Source organism: Onthophagus taurus, chromosome 3 (genome assembly GCF_036711975.1).
Source record: "Onthophagus taurus isolate NC chromosome 3, IU_Otau_3.0, whole genome shotgun sequence".
NCBI classification, from domain to species: domain Eukaryota; kingdom Metazoa; phylum Arthropoda; class Insecta; order Coleoptera; family Scarabaeidae; genus Onthophagus; species Onthophagus taurus.
In genome coordinates, this window is record NC_091968.1 from 7,242,674 (window position 1) to 7,267,392 (window position 24,719).

Sequence of the window (24,719 nt, forward strand, 5' to 3'; positions counted from 1 at the left end):
CGTTCTTAAATTTTAACCTGTAAACTTGTAACACTTCGTCCTTAATTTCATTTTACAACTTTTTAAACTTTAATTTTGTAAATTAGTAACTAATAATCTGATTTCGATTTTGATACGTGATCTTTTTTAACAAAACAAAAAGAAATATTAAGAAACTTGTTTGTAAAATGGATAAGATGACAGATGTTAATCTATTCGTAGAGTCTCTGAAGATGACCAATTGCCGAAACTGGTTAGACTAAAATTCTATATAAAATAAAAACCAGTTTAAAAGTACAAAATCAAACTCTAGATTATTTTCTTCAAAAATTTGTATACGAGTCGTCATCATTTTGTCTCTTGTTTTAGTGATTAAATTTATGCCACGACTTACCAAGCGGCTTCTGTGCTTGTGATAGCTGTCATCAGTGTTCTGTGATCAAAATGGACAGGCACCAAACAATTTTCAATAGTTAGAGAGATGAATAGAACTAAAGATGAAAACGGAAATCCCGTTTTTCTCAACATTATTTGTCGCTTAGTCAAGTGATGCATAATGCAGTCCATTTTTGGCTTCTAGTGATATTTAAATTTGTTTTAAAATCTTACATTATTACGATATCTCAATTGGATTTTGAGATACAATTTTTTTAATCGAACTAAAATGAATTTAAAAAAATCATAAGGACAAGATTTATGGAAATGAAGAAATTATTTATGACACAAAATTTGTTAACTCTTCCAGAACTGAATTATGATATGAAAAAGTCATGTATGTTTTTATGCTTTTATTGATAAATAATTTAAAACTCTGCCTGACGCGTTTCGGCGATCTACGCCATCTTCGGAGGCTCTACAAAATTAAACATAAAGGTACAGAAATCATTTTGTGCTGTTACAATTGTAAATATTACTAATGTGAGTAGAATTTTTGAAATTAACATTAAGATTAACAAACTGAATATAAATTAAATGAAACAAAGTGTAACAAACTTAAATATTATTAAAAAACATGTGTCTAACTTACTTCGTCCTTTTTGGTTATGTCAACATATAATATAAGTCACTCTATCCATGTGCGGTACAATCAATATGATAAAATTACATAAAGAGAATTGCCCCATTAGACCAATTATTTCATCAATAAATTGTAGCACTTACAGAATTAACAAATTTCTCATAAATTTTTTCAGAAATGAAATACAATTTGTTCCGGAACATACCATAAAAAATAGAGACGAACTAATCCAGACATTACAAACAATTTCACTACCCGACATTTACACTCTTATATCCTTTGATATTACCAACCTTTACACCAACATTCCTATAGAAGAGACTTTGTTAATAACCAAAAACCTACTTATGACGAAAATCGACCAAATTGACACAAACAATATATACCAACTATTGAAGCTGAGCACAGAAATGAATTTTTGCCAATTTAACCAAAAGTTTTACAAATACAAAGACGGGCTTCCAATGGGTTCTCCACTTAGTAGTTTACTATCTGATATCTTCCTCAATTCCCTGGAAAACACTATTCTACATAAAAACAATAACAAAAATAAAAACATCTTATTTTGGAAAATAATAATAATAATAATAATAATACTTTATTGGTGATAGCATCAAAGTGATTTTCACAGGTCATAAAAGAAAAGAATACAATAAACGCAAAAATGCAATTTTCAATAATAGTAAGTACACTAAACGTAGTAATCAGTAACAACAGGTAAGCAAAAGAACAAACAAAAAAGAGAGAAAAAGGCTTCTGGGAGGCGACACACTGGTCATAGCAAGTCATCAAAATCATTGGTCAAAAACTCCTCAACAGTATAAAAGGCCTTCGCCACTAAATAATTTTTTATTTTGTGTTTGAAATTATTACTCTCTACCAATTTTATGTGTTTCGGAAGGACATTGTAGAATTTTATGCCAAAATAATTGACGCCATCCCTGGCCCTTGCCGTACGAGAATAGTCCGTAATTAAGGTATCACCTGCCCTTGTGTGGTAATTATGATAACTATTAAGAGTTTTAAATTTGGAGATATTACCCTTGATATATAAGAGACAATGGAGAATATAAAGCGAAGGGAAAGTTAGTATCTTATAATCAATGAAATTGGCTCTACAACAGTCCCGAAAACCTAGATCGGCCATAACTCTAACACATCTTCGCTGCACACCAAAAACACGATCCGCATGGGCGAAGTGACCCCAACAAATTAACGCGTACGATACGTGGCTGAAGAAATAGCCGTAGTATGTGTTCATCACAACATTGAACGGGACAAGGTCTCTCAGTCTCCGAATGACGAATACAATGGTATTCAGTTTTTTCGTCAATTGGTCAATGTGGGCCTTCCAGGTCAAACCAGAGTCAAGATAGACCCCCAGGAACTTGACCGGCTCCGAACACGACCGTTAAAGTTTGTGTTTTTTCTCTATTCATGCTTAGTCTGTTGACCTGAATCCAATTTGAGATGCAGGCTTGTGACTCAGATATGCGGTGATGCAAAGCATCGGCATCTGTTGAGGAGACCATTACGGTTGTATCATCAGCAAAAAGGATGAGGTCGGAATCATGGGGAATGTTACTGGGTAGGTCGTAGATAAATATCAAAAACAGGAGTGGCCCCAATACTGAGCCCTGAGGTACACCAAACCTAAGTGGAAGACGGCCGGACTCTAGACCGTCAAGGGAAACATACTGCGATCTGTTCGTCAAATAAGATTCGAGAAGATTTATGCTGCTGATGTTCATATTGAAGGCACTAAATTTACGAATTAGTAAGTCATGAGAGACGCAGTCGAACGCCTTTGTTAAATCATAAAAAGCAGCTCCCGAATAATTATTGGCTTCGAAGCCATTCTGAACAAATTGTACCAAAGTGCGGATGGCGTCCGATGTCGACCTATTTCTTCTAAAGCCAAACTGTCCGGAAAACAATAGGCTATTAGAATTGAGGTGAGTTGCCAGTTGATTGTTTAAAATTATTTCAAAGATTTTCCCGAAAATTGGCAGAATGGATATTGGTCTGTAATTGCAGGGGTCGTGTAGCGGGCCTTTTTTGTGGATAGGAATAACCTTTGCCACTTTCAGGCAGTCCGGAAAAATCGAGTTCAATAAGCACTGGTTTATTAGTTTACATAATGGATAAACAATTATATTTGAGACTGTTTTTATTAACCTACTGTTTAATTGATGCACATCCCTGGACGTCGAATTTTTTAATTTTGAAATTATGTCACGTAGTTCGTTATAAGATATCGGTTTAAATTCGAAAAGTTTATTATTATGATCATTGACCAACGGACCCGAAGAGACATTATGATTGTTTAGTGTAGGAAGGTTAATATCATTAAGAACACTTTCAGCCACATTAACAAAGTACGCGTTTAGGTCTGAGGCCGTGAGTTTGTCGGACGAACGTTTACAAATTGAAGGATTGGTGTTCCGAATAACTTCCCAAATAGCACGCTGTTTGTTTCCTGAGTTTTCAATGTGTTGACTGTTGGCTCTTAGAGTCAGTAATAAGTTTCCGGTAAAAGTCTTTATAGTACCTGACCTGAGCACTCGACACTACCGTTGTCTGTTGATATCGACCAGCAAGTGAAGTACATTCCTAGCAGACTTAATTTCGTTGTTGAACCAGGATATTTTCGGTCTATTATCCTTAAGATGGTCAACTACTCTAAATTTCTCCCTGAAGCAGAGATGAAAAGAATCTACAATCACGTCAATAACTAATGAAAATTTGTCGATTACATGTAAATTAGCGTCACTGACAAAGCTAAAATCAGTTGACTCGAGAAGGTTATAAAAATGGAAGAGACCCTCGTCTGTGATGGGTCTACAAATGATACGGTTGTTTATTACTGGAGAACTACCCAACCAGTCACCTTGAAAGGAAACGGCTAGGTGATCTGAAATTGACGGATCGATAACATTGACCAAAAACAGAGTTGGATCAAGGTTGGTAAATATGTTGTCTAGACATGAAGTTTCACGGGTACAATCATTAACACATTTGTGCCGACCATAAGATTCGCACAGGTTGCACAAACTCTGAGCCTCTCTACTATCTAGCTCAAAGCGTACATTAAAGTCACCAGTAATTATAATAATGCGTGTGTATGAAAGCTTTGACAGCGTATCGTTCATTTTGCTTAGAAACATCTGAAAATCGCCGAGCGGTGATCTATAGACAGTTAAGAGTTGTACCGCCTGATAATCGACGCCTGCAATCTCAATATTTATTTCGTTGGAAAGATTAACTAAATCAAAGATACGTAGACGATATAATAGTAGTTTGGAATGGCAATGATAGACATGAAATAATGAATTTTCTCAATTACTTGAACGAACTTCATCATAACATCAAATTTACGATGGAAATGGAAAAAGACAATCAATTAAATTTTCTAGATTTGACATTACACAAAACAAATAATCACATTGAATTCACTATCTACAGAAAACCCCCACACAGACAGATGTTATCATACCATACGATTCCTTTCACCATCTCAACCATAAAGCTTCGGCGATTAGAGCATATTTACAGCGCATGAATACAACCCCAATGCAATCGTTAAATAGAAATAATAATAGGCATGAGAAAATATACAGATCTATAAAATTTTGCGGCCCTGTTTCATACAACACTAAACGAATCTTTAATAAATATAACACAGATTTCCTTCAGAAATAGCAATACCACAAAACATATGCTATTTAACGCAAAAGATAAGACAAACAAATTACAAAAAAGTGGAGTATATAAATTAAAATGTAATGACTGTAATGCTTCCTACATAGGTCAAACAGGGAGAACACTAGAACAACGCATCAAGGAGCACATAGCACAAACAGGAATAAGAGATGGTGAAAGGAAACTTAAATCGAATTTTGGTAGACATTTGAAAGAAAATAACCATGCTTTTAACCAACTAGAGGATGCAGAACTAATAATTCAATTAAACAAAGGAACAAAGTTGGAACTTCATGAACAGTATGAAATAGATAGATTAAGAAAGACTAAGCCAGACATAATATGTTTGAATGATCAGACACAATTGAACAAGATACCACTTTACACCTTCCTCAAATACCCTTTCAAAAAACCCCCATGATGCCGAGGGTTTCTTCATCTTGTCCGTGTGGAGTCTCCACACTTCGTGGGATCCCAACGGCTACTCTCCCCGTATCCTACCTAACCCCCCCTTTCCCCTCCTCCCACCTTTATTTCTCCTTTTCCCCCCTTTTTCCTCTATAGTTCATTTGTTTATGGAATGTTAATGACAACTTCTTCAAAATTCATATTTAAACTTAAGAGTTTGAACACCCTCAACACGCATGCGTACCATATAGTTAATACTGCGCAAGACCACTAACGAACACCAAGCACGCCTCTTCCCAAATTTGTTCGCTCTCGAGTAAGACTAAATAATTAATGATAAAATTATTAATCCAAACCATCATTTGTTGATATTTAAAACGATTACTACAGTAAGCATATTGATTGTACCGCACATAGATAGAGTGACTTATTATGAATAATTATATGTTGACATAACCAAAAAGGACGAAGTAAGTTAGACACATGTTTTTTAATAATATTTAAGTTTGTTACACTTTGTTTCATTTAATTTATATTCAGTTTGTTAATCTTAATGTTAATTTCAAAAATTCTACTCACATTAGTAATATTTACAATTGTAACAGCACAAAATGATTTCTGTACCTTTATGTTTAATTTTGTAGAGCCTCCGAAGATGGCGTAGATCGCCGAAACGCGTCAGGCAGAGTTTTAAATTATTTATCAATAAAAGCATAAAAACATACATGACTTTTTCATATTTATACATATTGATAACAAGGATCCACAAAATGAATGAATTATGATGTTTATGGTACAAAAAGGAAGTGGATGATGTTTCAGATTTTATCTACTTCATACCACATTTCCATGTTTTTGACATTCGGTATTAAATTATCGATAAAAAACTTGATTTGAAATTGAAAAAGAATTAAAACAAAGTTTTCAATTTTATAGAATCAATCATAATCGACGCAATATCCAATTCCAATAATGGCCCATAAACTTTTCTAAATAAAGATTGACATTACAGTGTTTCGGGGAATAAACCGAATGGAGAATTGTCGCGAAATTCAAACTGTTTGATTTGTACAGTTTGAGCTAACTCTCGGTTGACATTCCACTCGGTATCCATAAACTCAGCGTTTAGACGTCAATTGTTGCGGCGGTAACGCCGCTTGATTAGCAGGATTAACGCGTCCAGACCAGGACAGCAGATAGATAAGATAGCAACGTAAACTACTCTGGGAAATTGTGCACTCGATACACTGAACTTTGTAACCATATATTAATTTCCTGATACAAACAGTATTAGTTAACATACAATGTTTTACTTTTGCCAACAATCAATAACAGAATTTCAGAAACTCGTTTTAGTTAACCTAAATGGTGTTGAAATGTTTAGTCCCATAAGTCTTGAGGATTTCTCAAGGTCGTTTCTTGACGTGGACTCGGTTGGATCTTAGTTGAAATCCTACATCTCCTCTCCCAGTAGACGAAAACAAAGTGCTACAGGCAAAATTCACCCTTGGAATTTTAATCAAGTTGTTTGTTATCCACCAAGCCCAGAGAAGCATTGAATATCCAACGTCCGTTTTCTTTTCCCTAACGAAAATACAATCCCGCCGGGATTAATCTGAAAATTTCCGTGCAAAGAGTCAGTTTTAGTTGGTAGCAAATCGAATCTACGCCCATATTTCACTTGCGGTATGGGAACCTCTCTCACTTCCGATTCGATAATTTAATAACTCCAACTCTCTACGCGAGCCATAGATCAAAACGCGCGCAAACGATCGGAGAGGATTCAATGATCAACTTCCGGCTCGACGATTACGTTCACGTCCGATGGATTTGTCGGAGTCTGACGCGTTCAGGAATTGAGGAGAAAGGGGTGAAGTTAAGTTCAAACTTACAGTAAGCTACTTTCCAGATAGGATGGAAAAACACAAGTTTTTGTTTTCTTTAGAAAAGAATTTAGTGAAGGCTTCGATCTAAATTAGTTTAGAAAGAATTATTGTTTGTTGAAACATGTTGGTTCCTCTTCTTTAAGTCAACAAGGCAATTATTCATAACTCCCCACTAATGACACTTTACGTGAAACGCGACGTAGTGTGCATAGCAATTATTCTCTTGGAACCGAGGGCAGCTTTTAGAAAGCTGAAAAGGGTCTTTGTACGAACGAAATGGTCCCATCTACATCATCACAATTGCGACCCTTTGTAATATATTTTTCAGATGTACCGTGTACATATGACAATTCATTTTAGAAAATTAATGATGTTCACTCACCATAAACGTCCAAACATCCTTGTTGTATCTTAATGTTATTCGTGTTGATTTGACACATGTAACATCCCCGGTCGGATTCTTTGACATGTTTGATCTTGAGTTGCCACGTTTGCATGTTATCGTGGCTAATACTAACTCGAGCGTTGTGGGTGACGACTTTTGTTTGTAGACTGAGCACGGTTTGGTCTTCGGATCGAACCCAAGCTACCTATAAATAAGTAAAATATAAAGGAATAAAATAAAATACATTTTACCTTTTCTCCCCTTTTTTATTATGGAAAAAGGGAAAAAAATATTTGTATGCAAACAAAGGAATTTTACCTTATATCGGCCTAAATTATTCACCATACAAGATAAAGTAGCTTCTTTTCCGATCGGTACGGTGATGTTTTCCATTGGGAGTAAAAAATCGGGATCGTTTAAACCATATCGACCATCGTCTATAACAAAATAATGAAATTATTATATTAATTTAAATTATTACCCGACTTATTCATATATATTCATATTCACATATTTATTCATACCCGATTAATACAAAAAACAGGGTTTGGTTCAAAAAATCATAACAACCAAATTTACAAAAATTAACAAATTATTTAATGTGTACTAAAATTAGATTAAATTCTCTTTCAAATGCTTTTTATTGCATTTTGATATCTCACTTGGCTTCTGAGATACGATTTTTTTAATTTCCGACTATTTGAAACATATCTGATTAACACAAAAAACAGGGTTGGGTTCAAAAAATCATAACAACCAAATTTACTAAAAATTAACAAATTATTTAATGTGTACAAAAATTAGATTAAATTCTCTTTTAAATGCTTTTTATTGCATTTTAATATCTCACTTGGTTTCTAAGATACGATTTTTAATTTCCGTATAATTGAATTCATACCCGATTAACGCTAAAGCAGGGTTTGATTCAAAAAATCATAATAACAAAATTTATAAAAATTAACAAATTATTTAATGTGTACTAAAATTAGATTTAATTCTCTTTCAAATGCTTTTTATTGCATTTTGATATCTCACTTGGCTTCTGAGATACGATTTTTTTAATTTCCGACTATTTGAAACATATCTGATTAACACAAAAAACAGGGTTGGGTTCAAAAAATCATAACAACCAAATTTACTAATAATTAACAAATTATTTAATGTGTACTAAAATTAGATTAAATTCTCTTTTAAATGCTTTTTATTGCATTTTGATATCTCACTTGGTTTCTAAGATACGATTTTTAATTTCCGTATAATTGAATTCATACCCGATTAACGCTAAAGCAGGGTTTGATTCAAAAAATCATAATAACAAAATTTATAAAAATTAATAAATTATCTAATGTGTACTAAAATTAGATTAAATTCTTTTTCAAAAGCTTTTTATTGCATTTTGATATCTCACTTGGTTTTTGAGATAAGATTTTTTTAATTTCCGTCTATTTGAAACATATCCGATTAATACAAAAAACAGGGTTAGGTTTATAGAATCATAAAAAAATTTACAAAAATTAACAAATTATTTAATGTGTACTAAAATTAGACTAAATTCTCTTTCAAACGGTTATTATTTCGTTATGATATCTCATAGCCATAATCTTGGTTTCTGAGATACGATTTTTTTAATTTCCATATAATTAGTAGAAAGACCGTAATCTTTCTGCTCGGGAAAGTCTTTGCTGCAATCTTGATTCTTAAATCAAGTTTCGTGCTAATTTATGTAAGAGATGGAGCGAGTGGTGGGATGATTGGGTGCAGTCGGAGCAGGAGTATACTGCCAGACACCTCGAATTAAGCAAGCTTACAGCCTGAGTACGTACTGTACTGTATTCCAGGCGGAAGTATTTTCTATTGACATGGGTGTTAAAATCCTTCTTGAGTGAGGGGTGAAGAACATGACAGTATGACTTTTCTCAGACAGTCAAGCCGCTCTCCAGGCGCTACAAACCGTGAAAACGGGGTCGGCTCTGGTTAATGATTGTAAGAGAACATTAAACACACTGAGTTGTGATAACACAGTTTCTCTGATCTGGGTCCCGGATCACTCTGGGGTTGCTGGTAGATGAGCTAGCACGAGAGGGCAGCGCTAAAGCGTTTGTGGGGCCGGAACCAGCAGTTTAACATTTATTTAAAAATTTTTTTTAAAACACACAACTTTTGTATTTCGTGAAAAACGAAGATTTAAGTTTTAATTTGGTGTAAGATTTATTTCTTAACTTCCATAAATGTGACCTAAACGAATTTTTGAAATTCTTCATTGTTCTTTGTATTAACCTATTTAGTCCCACTGGTGTGTACACGCACTAGCGTTTTTAAAATTATTTTACAGCCATACATTACCAGATTTCAAGGTACTAGCTTGCATCAATTCTTTTCTATTGAACATTTCTGTTCAAAATATACAATAGAAATAAAACTATTTTTAGTGCATAAAATTCTTTAAAATTTTGACATTTACTAATTTTTAGTGCAGATTTTCCTCATACAGTGCTAGCGTAAAGTAACCCCCCCTGTTTAACTTCCGAACAAATTGAGATATCAATATGAACAAAAAAACGTCAGTTTCTATATTTTATCAGCACAAATATTTTCTTATGGAAAATTTTGCCATCACTTTTAGTTTTTCCGGAAAATAGATCAACTTTGTTTTTTTAAATGGAACACCCAGTATATTATGGTATCTTCCGAAAGATGAAAACAATACGAATCCAACGGTACCTCACAATCACATATCGGTTTATTAGTTTTTCGCATAAAAATTACACAAAATGCGGAATTTTGCCGGAAAAACCAACGTATCTTCGTCGACTACCTGTCGAAATGCAATCGGCCAGGTAAATAGTGGACGGTAGGTTAACGGTCGGTTTTCGCTCGAGCTAAGACGGATTTAAAATTGCAAATTCAATTACATATTTTTTTTAGAAATGAAATAAAAGTTGGGTGGAAGTATATTAAATTTATGAATTAATCATATCGTCTGTGAAGTTCTAATACCTTGTAACCCTAAAAACATTTTTTTTCAGTAGACATAAAAGACGTTTTATATTAAACTGGGAAAGTATTTGTTTGTTTGTTTTGAAACTGTCAGTTACACAAGGGCTTAGATACAAACATATGATTTTTAATTTTTTAGTAAATATTGTATATTAAAATTTGCAGTGGCTTACGAGTGATTAGCTTTAGATTTTTGTCAAATTTGTGGGTTAGGATATATTATATTATTTTTACAGAAATAAAACACTATTTAGGAAAAACTACTTTTATTACGAATCAATAAATTCTCTAAAAAATTTTACTCTGAATCATGTTTTAAGCTGTCATAAAAACTATGACAGTCAGTAGGTATTACTGATTGTAACAGCTGCAAATGTTGCCATTTTTGAACTTTGCCTCTTTATACATTTGTGGCCATTCTACCATTTGAGAAACAGGTTTTTGTCGTTGTGGAAGTTCTCGCCATTCATCATCAAAATCCAATTTGTAATAAACGTTTCCATTCGGCAAATATTGGAGAGCTCTAATATCGGTGACCACAGGATCATTTGTGACCTTAAAGGGAAAATGACAGGCAGTTATAAAGAATGTTTCATAGTATTACTAATTTTTACCTTTCCAGGTCTAATAGATGCATATCTTTGATATTTCTTGATTGAGTAATCTTTAAAATTAAAATATTGCACTTCATATGGAAAGGGCTTCATTCTTGCTTCCTTTGTTATTCGTAGATAATCACTAGGTAAATGAATGTCTCGTCCTTTTAATTTCCTTTCGATGCAGTTGTGAACTGAGTCGCATTCCATTTGTGTGTGTCCAACTTCGAGAAATTTTTGAATAATTTCTATGTTATTATTTACAGAATAGTTTAATAATGCATTTGCTATAATATTATTTCTATTTTGGTAAGTATATCCATCACTGTAAATTATAATTGGTCCAGATTCATTCTGACTGTGTGTTGTTAGGTATTCCATAATGCAAGAAGCAAAAGTCGATGCAGTCATATCTGCTTCAGTTTCACTAAACCAAAAACACTTTGCCTCATGCGTTACTACATTATAAACTGTAAAATTGTGGCAACACAGTTTTAACTTAAAAAATATTGTGCTGGCTTGGACATACGGATACACTTTTATAGCTTGTAAATCCATTGTTAAAACCCGACCTTTTTTGTTCATTTTTGCTTCTTCCTTATCTCTCTTTTTTTCTTCACGAGCCCTTTCTTTTTTACGTCTGTGCGTATTCCATTCTTTGTCTGATAATTGACCAACTTCATGTTTTGTGCACAAATCACATTTATCCTTTTTAATGGGGTGAATTGACAACTTCATAGAATAAAACATTTTGCTAAAAATTGTTCTCGACAGGGTTACTTTGTTTTCTTCTTTGCACTTAATTTCGTATAACTTAAATAATTGATTTAGGCTCCGGATTACCGTTTCTAAATACAATTTACTTGAATTTGAACGTCCATAATGTGAAGGCAACTTTGGTAAACAATCAAAAAATTCTTTTAGTGGTTCGTTTGTTTGATTTGTAGGTCAAATCGAAGCTAGAAGTCATACCGTAACATTCCTTTTGGACCCAATCATGAACGGAATATTCACCTATAGCAAGTGTTTGAAGAAACATTTTTTTACAAACTTGCACTTTGTTCATATTTATTGTGAGAAAATATTTTAAGGAATATTTTCGCCTACTCTCAAAGCTTTTAGTATACGTTCTTTTTGTGACAGTTTTTTCTATGTGATTGATTACAAACACTTTTCGTTGATCCCAATTCATTTCATTCCAGAATTTAGTAAATATGGCATTGCGCTCAACGTCATTAATTTCTGAACAATTCCTGGATTTTACTCTAAGACACTCTTTTGATTTGCAAGAAGAACCCATTTTTCTTGCTTCTTTTGGGACATTCTGTTTTACTTTACCTTCTTTAGTTCTGCTGTACCCCATGTACGCTTTTCCTTCCATTCGGCTCCTTTTTGCAGAATTTTTTGCCCATTTATCAGGTTGAGCAGTAATACTTCTTTTCCTTCCTTCCGGTATATTGCCATGATTGATATCATTTTCTGTTAATGTCTCATCCTGTTTTGTTTTTTCATCTTTTTCAGCATTATTTCCTTGCTCTTCGTCGCTATCTGATGTACCATTTTCCTTTTTAGGTTCGTAGTCATCGTCATTAAAATCATTGTTAACATATTCTTCGTCTTTTCGTGCATCTAGCTCCAACATTTAAACATCTCTTAAATCCTCAATTATAATATTTTCAACAGGTTGCAGATGGCTTATATCCTTCAGCTCCTCTAACTTCAAATTCGTAATTACATTCAAATTAATTAAAACGCAAACAATGTTAGCATAGTAATGCAAAATAAATAAGTGCAAATATTTTTTGTTAAATATAATAGACTTCGTTATTATACATAATAATTTAATATACTTACCGAAACTATTTCCATCACTCAGTAAATTTATAGATATCAAGTACTAGTTTAAACACACTTTTGACACAGAAATCCACACCAACATCAATTATTTTAATAAAACAATAACATTAGTTATAGCGGACACAGCCTACTACAACATTACTTTATTTTAACAATGCCTACTTTTTAATTATTTTTAAATCAAATTACCAAAATTGTTTTTGTAAACAATATTTATTCATTTTTTATTGATTCAATTAAAAAAAAAACATAAAAAACAATGTATTTTTAAAAAAATACTATTTACAGTATTTCAAATCGATTATTTTTTAAATAAATACCTTGTATACCACAGTTTGACTTATACCAAATGTTGCTTAAGAGGTATTCAAATTTTCATTGTGGTGTACGAGGTATTATTGTTTTCTTGTTGAGGTGCATTTGGGATACGTGATGAAAGAAATCCCTTTTATCTAAGTAAATGCGTATTTGTGGATTACTAGGTGTTACTAGTACTATGTATAATTCTGTAGATTTCATAAAAATATAATAATACAATTTTGGATTTTTTGTGGGTTACAAGGCATTAGAATTTCACAGACGATATTTTATCAAAAAATATTTATAAAGAAAAAAAGTCAATATAAGAAATGAAATTTTCTTATTAAAGATATCTCAATTTGTTTGGAAGTTAAACAGGGGGGGGTTACTTTACGCTAGCACTGTATACAGCGTGTCCCGTATCTTCCGCATCAGAGCATTATACGGTTGTAGGATACATTATTCTGAAGCGATCTTTCTAATAAAATTTTTTCGAAATGTTTATAATAACCGCACGGGAACTGTTTAAAGGAACTGTTTTTCGTCCAATCAGCAGATCGCAAATCAGACTCAGGTAATCGGTGCCACCCTCGGCCGGTCCGCTACGCCGATGATAACTCGTTTCCCACGTGTACTCACCAATAAATTCGTCATGGAAAGAGAAATAAACTTTTTCGATGAATCAAAGTTGTCCGTTATTGGTCGTCGTTAAACAGTTCCCGTGCGGTTATTATAAACATTTCGAAAAAATTTTATTAGAAAGATCGCTTCAGAATAATGTATTCTACAACCGTATAATGCTCTGATGCGGAAGATACGGGACACGCTGTATATCTTGAAACGCAAAATAAAAATATGAATTCTGAAAATACGTCTTGAAACATTAACGGTGCAAAACACACCATTAGGATGATTGATGAGATATAAGGATTATATTATCTATCGTATTATCAGAAACCAGTTTAGACGCATTTATTCGGTGAATTCCCTAGAAATAGTCGTTTATGGACATAGTGTGTCAATATATGTGTAGTAAGTTTAGCGTTCATATACATGAAAAGTGCTTTGCGAAGTATCACAATAAATGATTATACCGTTCATCCCATTGGGATGGTATTTATTGGTATTTTGTTGTATTAGTATTATTATTTATTTACGGCTAATTTATTACTTGGTTAATAAATGATAATCAAAATTTTTGTGTGTTGTTGTTCATTTGTCTTACAAGTGGTGCATTTTTCAGGTCTGTACAGCTACACCCCCCTTTCAAGATATCAGCATTTTGATACTACTTTGAAAATTTTGTACTAATCATTTAGTATTTTTTTTATATATGTCAAAGTGGGGGTGTAGCTGAACGTCCAGTTACACCCCCCTCCATATACAACCCCCCTTTCAAGATATCAGCATTTTGATAGTGCCATAATTTTGTACTATTTATATGCTAATTTTCTGCTACATTAAAAATTTTTGTGCTAATCTTCTAGTACTTTTTTTATATATATCAAAGTGGGGGGTGTAGCTGGACGTTCAGTTACACCCCCCTTTTAAGATATCAACATTTTGATGGTGTCATCATTTAGTGCTATTTATGTACTAATTTTGTACTACATCAAAAATTTTTGTACTAATCATTTAGTATATTTTTTATGTATATGAAAGTGGGGGGTGTAGTATTTATTTTATATATGTAGTACATACAGGTGTCTCACGTAACTGGTTCGTTAGATCTTTTTTAGGTTCCCCTATTCGTACAGTTTTAAAATGTTGGTAGCATGGGTTCTTTATTCGGAACTTTCGATCTAAAATATTTTCGAAATGGCTGTCACTTCCGGTTTACCGGAAGTAGACTTAAACTTCGTTAACTTAATTGGAATGCTATAGTTTTTATAACACCTTTTAATTTTACGTTATAAAAAATGTTGACTTTCATAAAAGTTATTAATACCTAGCGTTTTTCGTTTTCGAGTTATTTTGATTTTTAGTTCTTCTTGGCAAACTTCACCATGCTCTTTAAAACCCCATATCTCAGCCAACGTTCATTCAAAAGAGCTCTAGATTGGCACGATTACTCTTCAGATATTGTCAAATAGATTGTCATTTGTTTTATCAGAGTATCTTATACAGGCTGGTCAAAAATTGAATTACTGTTTCTCCACATTCAATGGCGAGAAAATAGAAAAATTTTAAATGGAACGCCCTTTATTTTGTTAGAACATCAGAAAGGAAATTTAATTCTCTACAAGTAATCTATAAGCAATCCTATACCTATTTATTGTAGTTTCCGTCATATTGTTAAATTTATCAAAACATGTACGGCATGCAGATTTTTTTATTAAGAAAGTCGTGGAATTTTGACAGTCTTTGGTCCATATTTGTATTATTGTTGTCATTAGTTACATTTGACGGCGGGTGTAAGTCATTGAACATCATGGCAAATTATTCCAACGCCGATATTTAAAATTCATATTGTATTAATGGCTAAAGTAATAAACTTTTGAACAAGTCGTGTCGAACACTTAATGACAGATGTCTAACAAACCTAACGCCCATCACAAAGAAAAAATTCCGAAAAATTGATAAAGATTTTCTTAATTGTGGATATATCGAGACCAAAAGAAACAAAATAAATGTAATAAATATTTTATCGTATTTTATTGCATATCCAAATTAAATTTAATAAAAATTTTAATTTATATTACAAATTCATATTTTTTATCCAAATCTAATTTTTGTCATCAGTTTTTTGTTTTCGTTCTTTCATTTATTTAATCTTCTGTTTGTAATTTTTGGTAAATAAAAGATAGTAAACTAAAAAATTATCAATCGTAGTTAATAGTACAAATAATAGAAATAAATTAAACGAAAAACTGTCAAAATGTCATGGCTTTTCGGAATGTTTATAGATAATTTCTAGAGAATTAAATTTCCTTTCGGGTAGACTAATAAAATATAGTACGTTCCATTTAAAATTTTCGACTTTCTCACCATTGAATATGGAGAAACGGTAATTTAATCTTTGACCAGATGACAAATGACAATCTATTTGACAGCATCCGAAAAGTAATCGTGCCAATTTAGAGCTTTTTGAATGAACGCTGGCTAGGATATGGGGTTTTAAAGAGCATGGTGAAATTTACAAAAAAAACTTAAAATCAAAATAACTCGAAAACGAAAAACGCTAGGTAACAATAACTTTTATGAAAGTCAACATATTTTTTACGTACAATTAAAAGGTGTAATAAAAACTATAGCATTTCATTTCAAATAACGAATTTTAAGTCTACTTCCGTTAGACCGGAAGTGACAGCCATCTTGAAAATATTTTAGATCGAAAGTTCCAAATAAACAACCCATGCTACAAAAATTTTAAAACTGTACGAATAGTGGAACCTAAAAAAGTTCTAACGAACCAGTTAAGTGAGACACCTGTATGTATTACATATATAAAATAAATACTAAATGATTAGTACCAAAAATTTTAATGTAGTACAAAATTAGTACATAAATAGCACAAAATTATGGCACTATCAAAATACTGATATCTTAAAAGGGCCCCCCACTTTGATATATATAAAAAACAGTACTAGATGATTGGCACAAAAATTTTTAATGTAGCAGAAAATTAGTATATATATAGTACAAAATTATGGCACTATCAAAATGCTGATATCTTGATAGGGGGGTTGTATATGGACGTTCAGCTACGATTAGTACAAAAATTTTGAATGTAGTACAAAATTAGTACATAATTATAGTAGTATCAAAATACTGATATCTTGAAAACGGGGTATAGCTGTACGGACCTCATTTTTGCACCATCTCATATCTCAAAAACAATTTTTTTTTCAAACAACTGTGAACATTTTTATACTTTTCATTCCATCTTATCTTAAGGAAAATTATAAAAAATCAATTTTTTTAAATGTAAAGCATCGTGGGACTAAATGGGTTAATCTTAACTCACTGATTTAATTTAAGTAATATTTGCAAAAATTCAATAAAACCTTACCATACAAATAATATAATTTAACTCTTTTTCGTCAGATTGAAAATTAACGAGAACAAAAGGAGATAAAAGAGGAGGAAAATTCCGCGGATGATTCTAAAAGAGGTTGTGGAAATTGATGGGATTTGTTCGCCGGCGTGTTAACCCTCCGTAGTTCGCGAAATCAATCGGCACCGGCTCATAGACTCTGAACACTCGACGTGACTCGACTATCAGCCGTTTCCCTCGTCTTCTTCTTCAAAAAACGACAGTCGCAGGACTGACTGGGAGGTAGGTAATTTGAATTATGACGGGATCGAGTTCGTTTCGAATCGGTTCGAAACGATCGATGATGACGCCGCATCGTGGGGTGGATTTACTAATTGGAACTCGGCTACCACTGCGTTGGGCGACGATGTCTACTAATACTTATCGCGAACTAAACCTTCCAGAACTAAAGACCCCAGAATTCATGTTCAACGTGAAATTTCATTATTCAAATGCAACTAAAAAAAAAATTCAAAAAAAGGATAGTGTAGGGAAAATGTGTTAAGAGCAACTTTATTTAATTCCTCGTAATAATTAGATTTAAAAAAAAGCTAACGTGATTACTAGCAATTTGTCGAGCGCGTTGATACGTGTCAAAACACACACACAGTCACCACTATTTCAGCGATTATTCGAAAAAGCGTTCGAAACCGCGAAGTAATCCGACCGCAAACATAATTAACCGCGGCATAAACGTTTTATTCGATTTTCCGTGTGTAGCTAATTGGGGCGCCCTCTAAATCATTCGATCTCATGCATTATGCACACCTGCGTACTGTCGGGGGTTTATTAAATAAATGGCAGATCGCCAGATTAAAAGCGAACGAACGTGATATTTCAGTAGTTGACGCGACACGACGTCCGTTTAACGACATTTTCCACACGCCCTTCGACAACGTGAACAAGAAGGGACGAAAAATGACGACCGACGAGATGAAATAGCGGGGTTCCGGCTCCGAGGGAAGCCCTCGTCCAATTTCTTACTTTGTTTGTTCCTCTTCGCCCGGTTTCTTCTTACACAAACGCGCGCTTTCACGGGAACGAAATAATTAAAAGGTGCCTTTTTTTCTAATAAGACTAAGTAAAGAGTTTTTGTTTTCGCTTCGATGTCTTTTCTACTTTAGGGTTAAACAAAACGAAGTGTGGAACAGAAACGAAATACTCAACAAGTTTATTTTTTGCAAGAAAATAAGGGATCTAAATGAATTAAGTTGTTTTTATAGGGTATTTCTTGGGAGCTTTAGGAATTATTTTTGCTTCCTCAGTCTCTTCTAGATTTAATCTTTTAAGTGGTCGCTAAAATCGACTTAAAACTTTTTCATTTATAGTTCTTATTTTATTAAGATTTATTTAAACCGGCGCATCCACCACTTTTTAACCTCTCAAGCGCTTATGTCCTATATTAGTGGTGTTCATAACGTCGATCGCGATCGCAAAGCAGTTTTTCGATCTTGACAAGACATTTACATAAGACTAAATCCATAACAAGATTGAACCCAATTATTACCATTTTTTATTTATAACCTCTAAATCGATTAAACATCAAAATTGTTGATTTTCGAAAATTAACTGAATCATAACTCAAAAACTAAAAGCAATGGAGAAAAACTTTTTATACATAAAACCTTAGTAATGGGCGATAAAGACTAGATCCATAACAAGATTGAACCCAATTATTACCATTTTTTATTTATAAGCTCTAAATCGATTAAACATCAAAATTGTTGATTTTCGAAAATTAACTGAATCATAACTCAAAAACTAAAAGCGATGGAGAAAAACTTTTTATACATAAAACCTTAGTAATGGGCGATAAAGACTAGATCCATAACAAGATTGAACCCATTTTATGAATTATATGGTAATTGTTACCATTTTTTATTTATAAGCTCTAAATCGATTAAACATCAAAATTGTTGATTTTTGAAAATTAACTCAATCATAACTCATAAAATAAAAGCGATGGGGAAATACTTTTTATACATAAAACCTTAGTAATGGACCATAAAGACTAGATCCATAAAAAGATTGAACCCAATTATTACCATTTTTTATTTATAAGCTCTAAATCGATTAAACATCAAAATTGTTGATTTTCGAAAATTAACTCAATTATAACTCAAAAACTAAAAGCGATGGGGAAATACTTTTTATACATAAAACCTTAGTAATGGGCGATAAAGACTAGATCCATAACAAGATTGAACCCAATTATTACCATTTTTTATTTATAAGCTCTAAATCGATTAAACATCAAAATTGTTGATTTTCGAAAATTAACTGAATCATAACTCAAAAACTAAAAGCGATGGAGAAAAACTTTTTATACATAAAACCTTAGTAATGGGCGATAAAGACTAGATCCATAACAAGATTGAACCCATTTTATTAATTATATGGTAATTATTACCATTTTTTATTTATAAGCTCTAAATCGATTAAACATCAAAATTGTTGATTTTCGAAAATTAACTCAATCATAACTCATAAAATAAAAGCGATGGGGAAATACTTTTTATACATAAAACCTTAGTAATGGACCATAAAGACTAGATCCATAAAAAGATTGAACCCAATTATTACCATTTTTTATTTATAATCTCTAAATCGATTAAACATCAAAATTGTTGATTTTCGAAAATTAATTCAATTATAACTCAAAAACTAAAAGCGATGGGGAAAAACTTTTTATACATAAAACCTTAGTAATGGGCCATAAAAACTAAATCTATAACAAGATTGAACCCAATTATTACCATTTTTTATTTATAAGCTCTAAATCGATTAAACATCAAAATTGTTGATTTTCGAAAATTAACTCAATTATAACTCAAAAACTAAAAGCGATGGAGAAAACCTTTTTATACATAAAACCTTAGTAATGGGCCATAAAGACTAAATCCGTAACAAGATTGAACCCAATTATTACCATTTTTTATTTATAAGCTCTAAATCGATTAAACATCTAAATTGTTGATTTTCGAAAATGAACTCAATCATAACTCATAAACTAAAAGCGATGGGGAAATATTTTTTATACACAAAACCTTAGTAATGGACCATAAAGACTAGATCCATAAAAAGATTGAACTCAATTATTACAATTTTTTATTTATAAGCTCTAAATCAGTGGTGGTCATAACGTCGATCGCCAAGAAAATCATGAATCTGAAATATGTATATCTGGGCCTCAGAGCAAAAAAAAGGAAGGTTACTTTAAACCCTTCGGTCGATCTTGGCAAGACATTTATATAAAAAGTCGATCTTGATCAAAAATTAGTGGACACCACTGTCGTATATAATCGTCATCACGAAAGTCGCTGTGAAGTGGGTATGCCGGATATATTCGCATCTTAGAAATTAAAGTGATATTCAATAGGCAAGACGATTTTTGCCACGTATATCCTATTTTTGGCTAATATAGAATACGGTCTAACACATGTTTGAACTGGTTTCACGTTTTAAATCGCTGTTCGCTTTTAAAACACTGTTGTTCGGTGCTCCACGTATTGCATGTATAGTTTAGTTATACGTAAATTGTGAAATTAGTATACACAAAAAGTAATTAAACTCTAATAATTTCTAATTAAAATTATTATTTGTTCTTATCATTTAGACATGGCAAAAAAAAATTAGATGTAAATATGTGTGATTTTGAAGATTCTTTTGTTGACATTCCTTGAAGCGATTCTGGTCTTCCTCGACCACATTTCAGTCACACGTTCCACCAGTGTATATAAACTGGTGAAGATACGTTATATGGTTCTCATTACCCTGATGAATCGGTATCTTCTGTGCATCTGTGTAAGTTCCACATTCACTTCTAGGAAGTGACTACTGTTTATTTTTAGATAATTATTACTCAAGTATTGATCTCAGTGATAAACTAGCGAAATGTAAGACTGACTGTGTAGGAACTATACGATCAAACAGGAGAGGAATCCCAGAAGAAGTTAAAAACAGAAAAGTAGCAAGAGGTGAACAAATTGCACAGTTTAGAAAGAAGCAGATGATGTAAAAAGTTAAAAAGCCTATAGTAGTTGTAGAATACAACACAAGCATGGGCGGTGTAGACCTAGCGGACAATTACTTACATTTTTATTCCTCTGCCAGAAAGAGACTAAAAAAATTTCACATGAAAATATTTCGCCACTTTTTTGGACATAACTTCCATAAATTGTTACCAAATTCATAGAAAACTGGGTGATAGAAAACGTCATCTTCATTTTTTGATGGACCTGGGTGAAATGCTTGTCGAAAAATATGCTAAAGAAAAAGATCTTTCTAAAGACCGATCAAGGACACCAAGGCCTTTTTGGCTACTAGAGCGACATTTCCCAGATTTCATCCCACCTACAACAAAACAAAAGCCGACAAAACTATGCGTCCATTGTTATGAAAACAAAATTAGAAAGGAATGACGATACTGGTGCAACATAGCATCCGAAACGTCAAACATTTTTTCAAAAGAGTTATTATGTTGTTTTAATAATGAAATAAACCTAACAGCAGAAACTGTAATTCATTTTTTTACACCAGGTTGTCCACATACGCCCAACGTAAATAGCGCTTAAGAGGTTAATCTACAGAAAAAGCATATTTTACCACGGTATTTACTTATAATCCTTTTAGTTTACTCTCTGTATGTATTAAACTTCATTATAGACCGAATTTCATATAACTCGCAATATATGAATGCAGTAACCATAGTTACGAAACTACTATACACTTGCACAAAATGCAACATAGCTTTATAGTACAGGCATTGGATAGTTTTGCAGAGGAAAAGTTTTGCTTGGAAAAGGTGACGTCCTTATAATAATTGAGTTTTCGTCTTAAGAGACGCACGGCTAAACCCGAATGATTCTGATTGTTGGTCTTGTGTTAGTTCTACTTTTAGTTCAATAAAAATATACAATAACCCAGCGCTCGGGTTTAGCCATACGTCTCTAAAGACGACTAAACCCGAATGATTCTAGTTCTAGACATAGTGCTAGTTCTAGTTTTATACTTGCACTGTCACTATATAGAACTAACACTATACCTAGAACTAGGATCATTTGGGTTTAGCCGCACGTCTCTAAAGACGGCTACACCCGAATGATTCTAGTTCTAGGTATAGTGTTAGTTCCACATAGTAACCTAACCCAACCCAATCCAACCCGAATGATTCTAGTTCTAGGTATAGTGTTACATCTAGTTTTACACTAGCACTGTTACTATGTAGAACTAACACTATACCTAGAACTAGGATCATTTGGATCACCCAACCCAACCCAACCCGAATGTTTTTAGTTCTAGGTCTAGTGTTAGTTCTAGTTTTACACTAACACTGTTACTGCGTAGAACTAACACTATACTTAGAACTAGAATCATTCGGGTTTAGCCGCACGTCTCTAAAGACGGCTAGGTATAGTGTTATCCATAGTGTTATCATAGTGTTATCTAGGTATAGTGTTAGATCTAGTTTTTCACTAGCACTGTTACTATGTAGAACTAATACTATACCTAGAACTAGGATCATTTGGATCACCCAACCCAACCCAACCTGAATGTTTCTAGTTCTAGATCTAGTTTTAGTTCTAGTTTTACACTAGCACTGTTTATAGCACTGTTTATTTATCTGTATATAGTAACAGTGCAAGTGTAAAACTAAAACTAACACTAGCCCTAGAACTAGAATCATTCGGGTTTAGCCGCATGTCTCTAAAGACGGCTAAACCCGAATGATTCTAGTTCTAGATATAGTGCTAGTTCTAGTTTTACACTTCCACTGTTACTATATAGAACTAACACTATACCTAGAACTAGGATCATTTGGGTTTAGCCGCACGTCTCTAAAGACGGCTACACCCGAATGATTCTAGTTCTAGGTATAGTGTTAGTTCTACATAGTAACCCAACCCAACCCAACCCAATCCGATTGATTCTAGTTCTAAGTATAGTGTTAGATCTAGTTTTACACTAGCACTGTTACTATGTAGAACTAACACTATACCTAGAACTAGGATCATTTGGATCACCCAACCCAACCCAACCCGAATGTTTTTAGTTCTAGGTCTAGTGTTAGTTCTAGTTTTACACTAACACTGTTACTATGTAGAACTAACACTATACCTAGAACTAGAATTATTCGGGTTTAGCTGTCTTTAGAGACGTGCGGCTAAACCCGAATGATTCTAGTTCTAGGTATAGTGTTGGATCTAGTTTTTCACTAGCACTGTTACTATGTAGAACGTGATATTATACCTAGAACTACGATCATTTGGATCACCCAATCCAACCTGAATGTTTCTAGTTCTAGATCTAGTGTTAGTTCTCGTTTTACACTAGCACTGTTTATAGCACTGTTTATTTATCTGTATATAGTAACAGTGCAAGTGTAATACTAGAACTAGCGCTATACCTAGAACTAGAATCATTCGGGTTTAGCCACACGTCTTAAGACGGCTAAACCCGAATGATTCTAGTTCTAGGTATAGTGTTAAATCTAGTTTTTCGTTAGCACTGTTACAATGTAGAACTAACACTATATCTAGAACTAGGATCATTTGGATCACCCAATCCAACCTGAATGTTTCTAGTTCTAGATCTAGTGTTAGAGAGACGTTCGTCTTTAGAGACGTGCGGCTAAACCCAAATGATCCTAGTTCTAGGTATAGTGTTAATTCTACAGAGTAACAGTGCAAGTGTAAAACTAGAACTAGAATCATTTGAATTCATCACCTGAATGATTGGTTTACCTATGGGTATGCCATTATCTGGATTTCTTGCTGACATTTACCTCAACCACATAGAAAACGAATTCATAATCAACAATAACAACCCTTTCTTCAGCAACATTAAAAAGTGGTTTTGTTATGTAGATAAAATTTTTGCATTTGGGAAGGCATTCTTGAAACTTAAAATTTATTTCAGAAACAAATTAATTACATACACGAAAAACTAAAATTTACTCTCGAAATTGAAAAAGAAATTTAATTGAATTTCGCCGACCTTAAACTTCTTAACAATAGTAATAAAATTGAATATAACATTTTTGTAAACCTTCAACACTACCCGTAACGTTACCTTTTGATTCTGCCCAGCCTTTACCACACAGACTAGCTAATTTTCATTTTCTAATAAACAGAGCGTTCGATTATCCCTAAAAACCCTAACAATGAAAAGTAGAACAAAAATACATTGAAAACCTTGCTAATGTCAATAGATTCCCCCTCGCCATAATCAGTAAGCTTATAAAACACTATAAACTAAAAAGAGATCCTTTATATACTAAAAACAATATAGATACCGTTTATAAATCTTCACGTAAGTTAATTCACTTGAGCGTATTCAATCTAAATTCCTCAAATACCTGTGTTTTAAATTTTCCGTTCAATACATTGATTACGAATCAACTTGCAACTTGCACAACAAATGTGATTCTCCTATGCTTTTTGGTTCTATATGTGTTCATGTTTCTCCGTGATTACTTCGCTTTCACTTTCTATTTATGACACCTACTCCTAGAACCAATGCCTGTCAAAACTCTCCTTTATTGAGAATGGCAAGA

At 32.9% G+C, this 24,719-nt stretch overlaps 1 protein-coding gene across 2 annotated transcripts in view; it reads right to left on the reverse strand.

The window, feature by feature from the left end:
* LOC111416220 (lachesin-like) overlaps window positions 1-24,719 on the reverse strand; it is a 71,109-nt gene that overhangs the window by 31,843 nt on the left and 14,547 nt on the right. For both annotated transcript variants that reach the window (XM_023048188.2, XM_023048187.2), the window contains exons 2-3: window positions 7,697-7,815; window positions 7,376-7,583 (exon numbers count right to left, since the gene is read on the reverse strand). In XM_023048188.2, the coding sequence (XP_022903956.2) occupies window positions 7,376-7,583; window positions 7,697-7,815 (327 nt within the window). The remainder of the gene's footprint in view (window positions 1-7,375; window positions 7,584-7,696; window positions 7,816-24,719) is intronic.